Genomic DNA, 12345 nt, shown 5'->3' with positions numbered 1-12345 from the left:
TGAACCAGGGAACAGAGCTTGGGACAGACATATATAAGGGAGGTAATGACACAGGTGATTGAGTCCAGGTGAGTCCAATAATTGCTGATGCGCATGACATCGGAAGGCAGGTGTGCGTGATGCTGGGGAGCCTGGTGCCTTCGAGCGCCAGGGAGGGGGAGAGGGAGCAGGCGTGACACTTTAACACGTCTACAACCGTGAGTTAAAGGCAACATGTTGTGTTAATGGTGCTTGGTGACCCTCACAACACCACAGAGATATCTACAACCTATAGACGTGTGACATACGTCTGACATACAGTGCATTCAGAAAGTATTCAGACCCTTTCCCTTTTTTCAAAGATGTTTAGGTTACAGCCTTATTCTAAAACGTTTTCAATTGTTATTTCTCAATGTACACACAATAACCCATAATGACAAAGCAAAAACAGGTTTTTAGAAATGTTTGCAAATGTATAAAAAAATAAGAAATATTACATTTACACAAGTATTCAGACCCTTTACTCAGTATTTTGTTGAAGCACCTTTGGCAGCGATTACAGCCTCAAGTCTTCTTGGGTATGACGCTACAAGCTTGGCACACCTGTATTTGGGGAGTTTCTCCCATTCTTCTCTGCAGATCCTCTCAAGCTCTGTCAGGTTGGAAGGGGAGCATCACTGCACAGCTATTTTCAGGTTTCTCCAAAGATGTTCGATCAGGTTCAAGTCCGGGCTCTGGCTGGGCCACTCAAGGACATTCAGAGACTTGTCCCAAAGCCACTCCTGGTTGTCTTGGCTGTGTGGTTAGGGTCGTTGTCCTGTTGGAAGGTAAACCTTCGCCCCAGTCTGAGGTCCTGTGTGCTCTGGAGCAGGTTTTCATCAAGGATCTCTGTGCTTTGCTCCATTCATCTTTCCCTCGATCCAGACTAGTCTCCTAGTCCCTGCCGCTGAAAAACATCTCCACAGCATGCTGCCACCACCATGCTTCACTGTAGTGAAGGTGCCAAGTTTCCTCCAGACCTGAAGCTTGGCATTCAGGCCAAAGAGTTCAGTCTTGGTTTCATCAGACCAGACAATCTTGTTTCTCATGGTTTGACTGTCCTTTAGGTGCCTTTTGGCAAACTCCAAGCAGGCTGTCGTGCCTTTTACTGAGGAGTGGCTTCCACCTGGCCACTCTACCATAAAGGCCTGATTAGTGTCCTTCTGGAAGGTTCTCCTATCTCCACAGAGGAACTCTGGAGCTCTGTCAGAGTGACCATCGGGTTCTTGGTCACCTCCCTGACGGTCCTTCCCCCTTGATTGCTCAGTTTGGCCGGGCGGCCAGCTCTAGGAAGAGTCTTGGTGGTTCCAAACTACTTCCATTTAAGAATGATGGAGGCCACTGTGTTCTTGGGGACCTTCAACGCTGCAGAAATGTTTTGGTACCCTTTCCCAGATCTTTGCCTCGACACAATCCTGTCTCGGAGCTCTACGGACAATTCATTCGACCTCATAGCTTGGTTTTTGCTCTGACATGCACTGTCAACTTTGGGACCTTATATAGACAGGCTTTTCAAAATCATGTCCAATCAATTGAATTGACCACAGGTGGACTCCAATCAAGTTGAAGAAACATCTCAAGGATGATCAATAGAAACAGGATGCGCCTGAGCTCAGTTTCGAGTCTCATAGAAAAGGGTCTGAACACTTATAATATATCTGTTTTTTATTTGTAATACATTTGCCAACATTTCTAAAAAACAGTTTTTGCTTTGTCATTATGGGCTATTGTGTGTAGATTGATTAGGAAAACAATTAATTTAATCAATTTTAGAATAAAACTGTAACGTAACAACATGTGGAAAAAGTCAAAGGGTCTGAATACTTTCCGAATGCACTGTACACGTCTCATTACTCACATGTGATGCTGCACACCCCAAAACATCCTGCATATCAGTATGGGAGAGTGGGTTAAGTTGAGCCAAAGGGGTTTCTTCCATCATTTCATGGAGGAAACCACATGGAAAAAGAAGTAAGCAAGTTAGGTCCAAACAGGTGATTTTCACCAAATCCAATTAATTTATTGTGTTAAGAGGTTTCATGATGCTTGTTTCTAAACCAAAGTAGATCATTTTAAGATTGTTCTATACATCAGCTGGGGTCTCTATAAACTTCAATATGAGGACCTAAACCTAAACCTAACCTCCTGTGTGGGCTAATAAAGTAATAAAATATTCAGCGTTCGTAGTTGTATCTAGTATTGTAATTCAATGAGTAATTATATTTCTAAGTGCATAACCTACAGTACATACAGTATGTGATACAAATAAACATCTTTATCTAGACATCAGCATGTGCTTGTTTATCTATAAAAGTCACCATGGTATAATACGCAGGGTGGAATGTATTGTCATGAATCTTACCCTGGATGCAGTTCTGAAGTGTGGTCACTAGCTGGCACAGTCACAAAGCCATCAAAACCTAACCCTAACCACACTGCTAACCCTAATGCCTAACCCTAACCTTAAATGAAGACCAAAAAGCTCATTTTTTTATTTTCATTAATTTTTTACGGTACAGACAATTTTGACTTTGCAGCTGGCCCATCTACTGGAAAAAGCTCAGTTCTGCATACGGGGCAAGATTAATGAAAATCAACGTCAACCTGCGTATAATGCAGGCATTTTCACATTTCATAAATATATATATAATTGTAGCACCAAGCGGGCATATTCACATAAGGACTCAAAGAGGAGATTTATATTCAAAGGGTCTATTTATACCGCTGAGCGTGTGGTGGAGTATCAATGGTATTATTGGCATTTGGCGGGCATCTATGCTGGGGGCAGAGTGTGACTGATGGAGTTTCATCGTTTTATGATGAGGATGAAGAGAGTGATGCTTTTGGCAGCATGGGAGTACACTTAAGCCTCTGCTCTCTATATCGCTCCATCATTTGGCGGTTTTCTTTGACAGTTCCGATGATATGAGTTATAGAGGTATATGTCATAGTGTTTTCTGGACAAAGGCAGAAGGAGGGGGCATATTCTAAGGAGTAGTAGTAGGGGGGTAGGGAAGGTGGCATGGTGGAGGGAGAGTAATGTAAATTGAATGAATACCATAACATATATGCAGGCCTATAATGCTATGAATAGCATTAATATCACTCTAATGTAGTAATCATTTGTGGTTGTAAGTTGGCGGAGGTTGTGGTGGGTCCCAGCCAGGTGTATTTGTTTCCACTGTGCAGTAGTTGTGCTGTGTAATCGCTGCAGCTGTCTTTTAACATAGCATGTGTGGGCTATAGAAGTCACTGGGCTGGCAACTATAACTTCACCTGTTTAACGAACCACTTTCATGTTTTCCAACATGGCAACAGGAAGAGGTGGGAGGACATTTACTAGGGTACTACAGTACTGAGGTAAGCCTGTAAGGGAACATAGGAAGGGAGGGGAGAGAACCTGGGCGGGTAGTATATCACACAGTATTTTATCAGACAGTAATGATGATAAGAATTATAGCCTGTATGCATTTCTCAAGTGATGTCTCTCTCCGCTACCCCTCCCCCATCCGCTGGCACGAGTCTGGGGTGAAGGTCTATAGTGGAACAGTGGAGGAGAGAGGATGAGACATGGTAATAGGAGTGGTAGAGAAGTAAACGGAGAGAGAGGACAATACCAAATACTATTTGGTATTGTCGTAAATATGACCGAGTATTTTAGAACATCTTGTAAATAGAAAGCTTTCAACAAAAACCACTTTGGCACAGAGGAAAATGACACATCTTTAGGGAAGTAGAATCTGCAGAATGGAATAAACGAGACCCCATAAATATCATCCCAAACTGTCCTCTATCTTTTCCATTCATCTCCATTCATTACCATTCCCTCCGCATCTCTCTCCGTGCCTTACCAGAGGGTGCTTAAAATAGGTCTGGCTCAAAGCGCAGAAACAACATTTTACATTAGAGGACATTACCAAATACTACTGCCAGTGTTCCTATCGGCCACAGTGTTTATAAAGTCTTAGTTAATGACATATTGGGGCTTAACGGTTCACACTCTGATTGTGAACTCCTCTGGCTCTCTGTTGACTCTGCATCTGTCTGTAATCCATCAAGCCAGAGCTGCATACCTGGGGGGGTATGGTGAAGGCCCTGGTATGAGGTAATGCTATACTCACTGCCTCGGTTTCATGAGGGCAGGGTGTGGAAGAGGAGGCTCAGGAGACGTCAGTCTTTCCCTGCCACTCTGTCCAGGCAGCAGGGACCAGTCCAGAAGAAGGGGTGGAAAGGGGTGTGGGTAGAGGGGGTCAGTGGCAGTCAGTGCCATTTAAGATTAGGGAGGACGGTTCATTTTTTTAAGGGCCTCAATTCTATTACAGTATATTGAATGACTGTCATTCATATTCCTTTCACCAAGCTCCATGTAACAGCGATAGGTTTAGACTACAGCATGATACTTGAATTTGTCCTATACCTATCATGAAGTTGCTACATCCTAGCCTACAATGTTTAACAGGTCAAGAGACAAATTGGTGTAATCAACGTGACAGACAGGGACACATTCAATACCCCATTGCACACTCTTGCCTGCACCTAGCTGATCTAGGGTGTAATCATTAGTCCAAACAGTTTAAAAACAGTATGTTTTGCAACTAAAACAAGTTTTTATTGGACAAATACAGGCATGTCCATCCCGTTTAGTTCCGTTTGCTTCTGGTTTTTTTTTTTCAGTTTAAAGTGTTATTAAGTTTTCTTGTTTTTCAATCAACCAACAAAACACATTCCACATTCACAGATGTGACAGGATTAAAAAATATATATATATATACTGTATATATATATATATATATATATAATAATAATAATACATTTAAAAAAAAATACAATTAAAATGAAAGATTTAGAAAAATAATAAGTGATTTTATTTTATTTTATTTATTTATTTTCCTTGGTGCATATATATATATATATATATATATATATATATATATATATATATATATATATACATACATACCCACACACACACATATATACACATATATACATATATATACATACATACATACATACATACATACATACATACATACGCACACGTACTCAAAAATAAAATTAAAATTAAAAATTAAAAAAAAATAAAAAAACGTTTACTTCTGTTTAAGAAACATTTTGCAACAGAATTGGTAGAATGAATACACCCCTGATCACACAGCTCACTTTCATTGCAGCCATACAAACAGCATCATCACATCTACGCGCTCTCCTCCGCTCACATTTTCCCTTCACTTGAGGACTTCAGTGCACAACACAACAGCTGTCTGGACCAGGCGAAAAAACCTCTCCAAGCCAAACCTTCATACCATAAGTGCTACACACAGCCTGCATCGTTGTCACCATATTAGGTAACGTCAACATACACGACATTACCAAAAGTATGTGGACACCAGCTCGTCGAACATCTCATTCCAAAATCATCGGCATTAATATGGAGTTGGTCCCCCCTTTGCTGCTATAACAGCCTCCACTCTTCTGGAAAGGCTTTCCCCTAGATGTTGGAACATTGTTGCGGGGACTTGCTTCCATTCAGCCACAAGAACATTAGTGAGGTCGGGCACTGATGTTGGGCGATTAGGTCATGCTGAAACAGGAAAAGGCCCTCCCCAAACTCTTGCCACACAGTTGGAAGCACATAATCATCTATAATGTCATTGTATGCAGTAGCATTAAGATTTCCCTTCACTAAGGGACCTAGCCCGAACAATGGAAAACAGCTCCAGACCATTATTTCTCCTCCAACAAACTTTATAGTTGGCACTATGCATACGGGCAGGTAGCGTTCTCCTGGCATCCACCAAACCCAGATTCGTCCATTCGACTGCCAGATGGTGAAGTGTGATTCATTATTCCAGACAACGTGTTTCCACTGTTCCTTAATGTTTTAAGAAATTAATTTGTTCAAAACTGTTCAACTATTGTCTTTCCCTTTGAGTCAATTACTCACCACATGTTATGCACTGCAGTGCTATAGCTAGCTGTAGCTTATACTTTCAGTTCTAGATTAATTATCTGATCCATTGATTGGATGGACAACATATCAGTTCATGTTGCAAGAGCTCTGATAGGTGGGAGAACGTCCTCCGGAAGTTGTCATAATTACTGTATAAGTCTATGGAAGGGGGTGAGATCCATGAGCCTCCTAAGTTTTGTATTGAAGTCAATGTATCCAGAGGAGGACGGAAAATAGCTGTCCTCTGGCTACACCATGGTGCAGAGTGCTGTTAAGGCTACTGTAGACCTTCACAGAGTGATTAAATCAGTTATTTGGTGACGTGAATATATTTAGTACAGTTTTATCTAAAAAAAGATCACTTTGAAATGTTTCACTATTTTTTATTTATTTAAATTCACTGAGTAGGATGGTCCTCCCCTTCCTCCTCTGAAGAGCCTCCACTTGAAGGGGTCATGAAACCCTAAACTTTCACAAATCAAATGGCCCCACCGCAAAACACGTTGGTGGGATATCATAACACTCTATTAGGGACATTTCCCTGCACCGGTCTACTGCTCCAGACCTCCAGGGAGGGGGGTGTAAAGATGCTGATCTTTCACTGCATTACAGCGAATAATTAATTGTGTTATTTTCGCTCCCCTGATGAAGGGAAGCAGCGTCAACAAACAACTCTTCACCTGTTATCACCCCTCATATTGCCTGAGTGTAATTGATACCATGATGTGTCTCACAATCATATACTGTATGTCCAAAACACAAGACATTCATGGCTAATCATTAATATCTCTGATAAAATATTCATATTTTCCACAACACTAGGTTGACCAAGCTTAGGTATTCCCTCTCTGGTATGCTCAATCCCCTTCCTCAGGCTAAGCACACAGGCTGCAGAACTATTCTTAATGCTGTTTATCGGGAAGCGTGCTTTCTCCATGTCCCAGTGGCTTCTTGAGTACCAGATAGTCACCATGAGGGAGGGGAAGGCTCCGGGCTGAGTTGAAGTTCAAAGGGGGGGGGGGGCAAGGATTTGGGGTTAGTGGAAAAGTAAGGGAGAGCAGTCTAAAGGATGGAATTAATGTGGTGACAGGAACACGATCTGCATGATGTCATGATGCTAGATTGGCAACACATGGCTGAGACATAAAGGAATTGGTGTGTAATTACTCTGAGCCAGCCAGGCAGGCAGTATAAACAGGAATAACAGTGGTGAAACGAAGGGTGTGTAAGGTAAGATGACAGAGTACAGTAAAAAAATAAAAACATATAGTAAATACAGCACAAGATACTGTATGTCCTTTGAATACATTTACTGTATATAGTTAATAGTCTATGGTAAGGATCCAAACAGGCCACATTAATCGGTTAGCCCAATGAAAGAGTTCAGTAGAGGTGTAAGTGAAGTAGACAGGCAATCAGGGTCAGATAGATTGAGCCTCTGAGGTGCAGAGAAGTGATGTGAAAAGAGGTCACGTTCATCTTTCTCCCCTCATCTTATCGGTATGCTTGCACTACTATGCACACTACACTCTTAGAAAAAAGAGTTTCAAAAGGGTTTTTCAGCTGTCCCCATAGGAGAACCCTTTCGGGTTCCATGTAGAACCCTCTGTAGAAAGGGTTATACATGGAACCCAAAAGGGTTCTCCTATGGGGAAAGCCAAAGAACCCTTTTAGGTTCTAGACAGCACCTTTCTTTCTAAGAATGATTCCCCTCCCTCCCTCCCTCCCTCCCTGTTTGAGTCTCTCAAATGTCATGTTGCCATGTGATTTACAGTGCCTTAAGGTCACTGTTGAAAAGAGACCATGACATATTTTAGATCCCCTCAGATAGACAAACATTACTACATACGGGCAATACATTTCACTGACACTTATGGCAATGTTTTGTCAACAGATGCCGGAGCTGTAATGTCTAGGTCTTCATAACAACTAATTCCATGCATAAAAGACCTACGTATTGCTGGTGTTAATGCTGTCTGAATATAGGCCAACAATGTATAAGTCCTCACACTTGAACCACTTTTCCCCCATTTCAACAGTGTGGGTCTATTTCAGACATGGGAAGACTTTGTGGTGTAAAAGAGCACAGATCTGTGCAAATAATAACATGAATCTTATTATGATCTATAACCTCATTTTAACAGATATGTGCTATTTTCGATAGTGTCAAATAGATGGTTTGTAGATGTTCAGTAGATCAATTATCTATCAACAACATTTTAACTAACTATCCACTCTAACCATAGACCTAACCTTAACCCTTATCATAATGCATATAATAATAAAAGTTCCAAACTAACTATTGAGACGAGATAGGCCTCTACCTTGCCACTGCCTAGACTCTCCACCATCACAAAAACAGACAGATTCTCACTATCTTTCCTGCCATCCACTTTTCTCTTTAACTCACTCTACCTTCATAATGAATGCAACCTATGTTAATTCAGATGATTTCATCACTTTGTCATGCTTATCGTAACATTTCCCAACAGATATGACAATAAACTTCATATATTACTACTGTGAACAACAACATACTATCATACGTAGGGAACCAGCCTATGGGAGTAGTAGAGAGTCTGTCTCGGTCGATGACAGGAAGAACACTGACCAATATAGATACACAGAAGTCCAAAGAGGACACTAGCTGTACAACAGTACTGAAGCTTATGATGTGTATGACCCGCTTACCTGGCTTCTTGGCTTCGGGCATAGCTGCGAATGTGTGTCTATCTCTTCCTCTGACTGTGTCTCCCTCCCTCCTTGTCTGTTAGTCTGTCTGCTTTTCCTTTTTATTCCCTCCTCCCTCTCCACTTCAGTCCCCCTCCCCAGGAAAAGGCTGTCAGATGACACCTAGAGGGGATCCAGGAGCTCTGAGGAAAGAAGGAAGGGGTAGAGGGTGAGAAGGAAAGGAAGACAGCATAGAGGTGAATGGGGGTTGGATGCAGTAATGAAGAGGACGACCCGGCTGGAAACTGTTAATTGGTTAACATGGTAGGGCGGGAGCCAGCCCATTAGCTAATTGATTGACACACCGACTAGCATTGATTGACAGGTTGATTGTCTGACTGTTCTCGATATCACTTTTGACTGTCTAACACAAGACACCTTAGGCAAGTTTCCATTGACCCAGGTTTATCCAACAAAATCAGTGGAGCCCCGACTGTTTAGTGAAGACATCAAAACTATGAAACAACACATATGGAATCATGTCGTAACCAATTTTGTTTTCATCAAATCAAAATATATTTTAGATTCTTCAAAGTAGCCACCCTTTGCATTGATGACAGCTTTGCACACTCTTGGCATTCTCTCAACAGCTTCAAGAGGGATACTTTTCCAACAGTCTTGAAGGAGTTCCCACATATGCTGAGCACTTGTTGGCTGCTTTTCCTTCACTCTGAAGTCCAACTCATCCCAAACCATCTCAATTGGGTTGAGGTGGGGTGATTGTGGAGGCCAGGTCATCTGATGCAGCACTCCATCACTCTCCTTCTTGTTCAAATAGCCCTTACACAGCCTGGAGGGGTGTTTTGGGTCATTGTCCTGTTGAAAAAGAAATGGTAGGCCCACTAAGCGCAAACCAGATGGGATGGTGTATTGCTGCAGAATGCTGTGGTAAGTGGCTAAGTGTGCCTTGAATTCTAAATAAATCACTGTCGGTGTAACCAACAAAGCACCCCCACACCATCACACCTTCTCCTCCATGCTTCACGGTGGGAACCACACATGAGGAGATCATTCGTTCACCTACTCTGCGTTTCACAAAGACACGGCGGTTGGAACCAAAAATCAAAAATTTGGACTCATCAGACCAAAGGACAGATTTCCACCGGTCTAATGTCCTTTGGTCGTGTTTCTTGGTCCGATTCACACAGTCTCCTTTGAACAGTTGATGTTGAGATATGTCTGTTACTTGAACTCTGTGAAGCATTTACAGTGGGGCAAAAAAGTATTTAGTCAGCCACCAATTGTGCAAGTTCTCCCACTTAAAAAGATGAGAGAGGCCTGTAATTTTCATCATAGGTACACTTCAACTGACAGACAAAATGAGAAAAAAATTCCAGAAAATCACATTGTAGGATTTTTTATGAATTTATTTGCTAATTATGGTGGAAAATAAGTATTTGGTCACCTACAAACAAGAAAGATTTCTGGCTCTCACAGACCTGTAACTTCTTCTTTAAGAGGCTCCTCTGTCCTCCACTCGTTACCTGTATTAATGGCACCTGTTTGAACTTGTTATCAGTATAAAAGACACGTGTCCACAACCTCAAACAGTCACACGCCAAACTCCACTATGACCAAAGAGCTGTCAAAGGACACCAGAAACAAAATTGTAGACCTGCACCAGGCTGGGAAGACTGAATCTGCAATAGGTAAGCAGCTTGGTTTGAAGAAATCAACTGTGGGAGCAATTATTAGGAAATGGAAGACATACAAGACCACTGATAATCTCCCTCGATCTAGGGCTCCACGCAAGATCTCACCCCGTGGGGTCAAAATGATCACAAGAACGGTGAGCAAAAATCTCAGAACCACACGGGGGGACCTAGTGAATGACCTGCAGAGAGCTGGGACCAAAGTAACAAAGCCTACCATCAGTAACACACTACGCCACCAGGGACTCAAAACCTGCAGTGCCAGACGTGTCCCCCTGCTTAAGCCAGTACATGTCCAGGCCCGTCTGAAGTTTGCTAGAGAGCATTTGGATGATCCAGAAGAAGATTGGGAGAATGTCATATGGTCAGATGAAACCAAAACATAACTTTTTGGTAAAACCTCAACTTGTCGTGTTTGGAGGACAAAGAGTGCTGAGTTGCATCCAAAGAACACCATACCTACTGTGAAGCATGGGGTGGAAACATCATGCTTTGGGGCTGTTTTTCTGCAAAGGGACCAGGACGACTGATCCGTGTAAAGGAAAGAATGAATGGGGCCATGTATCATGAGATTTTGAGTGAAAACCTCCTTCCATCAGCAAGGGCATTGAAGATGAAACGTGGCTGGGTCTTTCAGCATGACAATGATCCCAAACACACCGCCGGGCAACAAAGGAGTGGCTTCGTAAGAAGCATTTCAAGGTCCTGGAGTGGCCTAGCCAGTCTCCAGATCTCAACCCCATAGAAAATCTTTGGAGGGAGTTAAAAGTCCGTGTTGCCCAGCAACAGCCCCAAAACATCACTGCTCTAGAGGAGATCTGCATGGAGGAATGGGCCAAAATACCAGCAACAGTGTGTGAAAACCTTGTGAAGACTTACAGAAAACGTTTGACCTCTGTCATTGCCAACAAAGGGTATATAACAAAGTATTGAGATAAACTTTTGTTATTGACCAAATACTTATTTTCCACCATCATTTGCAAATAAATTAATTAAAAATCCTACAATGTGATTTTCTGGATTTTTTTTCTCATTTTGTCTGTCATAGTTGAAGTGTACCTATGATGAAAATTACAGGCCTCTCTCATCTTTTTAAGTGGGAGAACTTGCACAATTGGTGGCTGACTAAATACTTTTTTGCCCCACTGTATTTGGGTTGCAATCTGAGGTGCAGTTAACTCTAATAAACGTATATTCTGCAACAGAGGTAACTCTGGCTCTTCCTTTCCTGTGGCGGTCCTCATGAGAGCCAGTTTCATCATAGCGCTTGATGGTTTTTGCAACTGCACTTGAAGAAACTTTCAAAGTTCTTGAAATGTTCTGGATTGACTGACCTTCATGTCTTAAAGTAATGATTGTCTGTCGTACACCTGTTAATTGAAATGCATTCCAGGTGACTACCTCATGAAGCTGGTTGAGAGAATGCCAAGAGTGTGCAAAGCTGTCATCAAGGCAAATGAGTGGCTACTTTGAAGAATCTCAAATGTAAAATATATTTTGATATGTTTAGCACTTTTTGGGTTACTACATGATTCCATATGTATTATTTCATAGTTTTGATGTCTTCACTGTTATTCTACAAAATAGTAAAATAGAAAGCCCTTGGAATATTTTGTAACTTATTTTGAAAATAATGGTTTCTGCCACCGTATCTTATAGCAAAAAAGAGGTTCTGGATATCAGGACAGCGATCACTCACCTCGGATTAGACAAAGATTTTTTTCTTCAACAAGCAGGACACACAGGATGTACTTCAGACACCCGACAATGCCAAAATCTCTGTCATTGGCAAGAGAAAGAGACGTAGGTACAGAGGACACAGAGCAGGGTACCTCGTAAGGATCCGTCAACAGAGAGTGGGAAATCTGCCTTTACCGTCAGTATTACTTGCAATCATTGGACAATAAATTAGATGATGTACGATCACGAATATGCTATCAACGGAACATCAAAAACTGTAACATCTTATGTTTTACCGAATCGTGGGTGAAT

General features: G+C 41.8%; 1 protein-coding gene across 12 annotated transcripts in view; it reads right to left on the bottom strand.

The window, feature by feature from the left end:
- Positions 1 to 8788, bottom strand: part of LOC110486653 (myosin-binding protein C, fast-type) — a 48014-nt gene extending 39226 nt beyond the window's left edge. For 7 of the 12 annotated variants that reach the window (XM_036941362.1, XM_036941365.1, XM_036941367.1 and 4 more), the window contains exon 1: positions 8663 to 8699. In XM_036941362.1, coding sequence (XP_036797257.1) covers positions 8663 to 8684 — 22 coding nt within the window. In that variant the 5' untranslated portion in view covers positions 8685 to 8699. Of the gene's footprint in view, positions 1 to 8662 lie in introns of all 12 variants that reach the window. The other 5 variants (XM_036941359.1, XM_036941361.1, XM_036941364.1 and 2 more) reach the window with 2 other exon arrangements.
- Between the last annotated feature and the right edge of the window lie 3557 nt (positions 8789 to 12345).

The sequence above is a fragment of the Oncorhynchus mykiss genome, chromosome 13, assembly GCF_013265735.2.
Source record: "Oncorhynchus mykiss isolate Arlee chromosome 13, USDA_OmykA_1.1, whole genome shotgun sequence".
Taxonomy (NCBI): Eukaryota; Metazoa; Chordata; class Actinopteri; order Salmoniformes; family Salmonidae; genus Oncorhynchus; species Oncorhynchus mykiss.
Note: the sequence above shows the minus strand (reverse complement) of the source record. Positions and strands in the feature narration are given on the sequence as shown.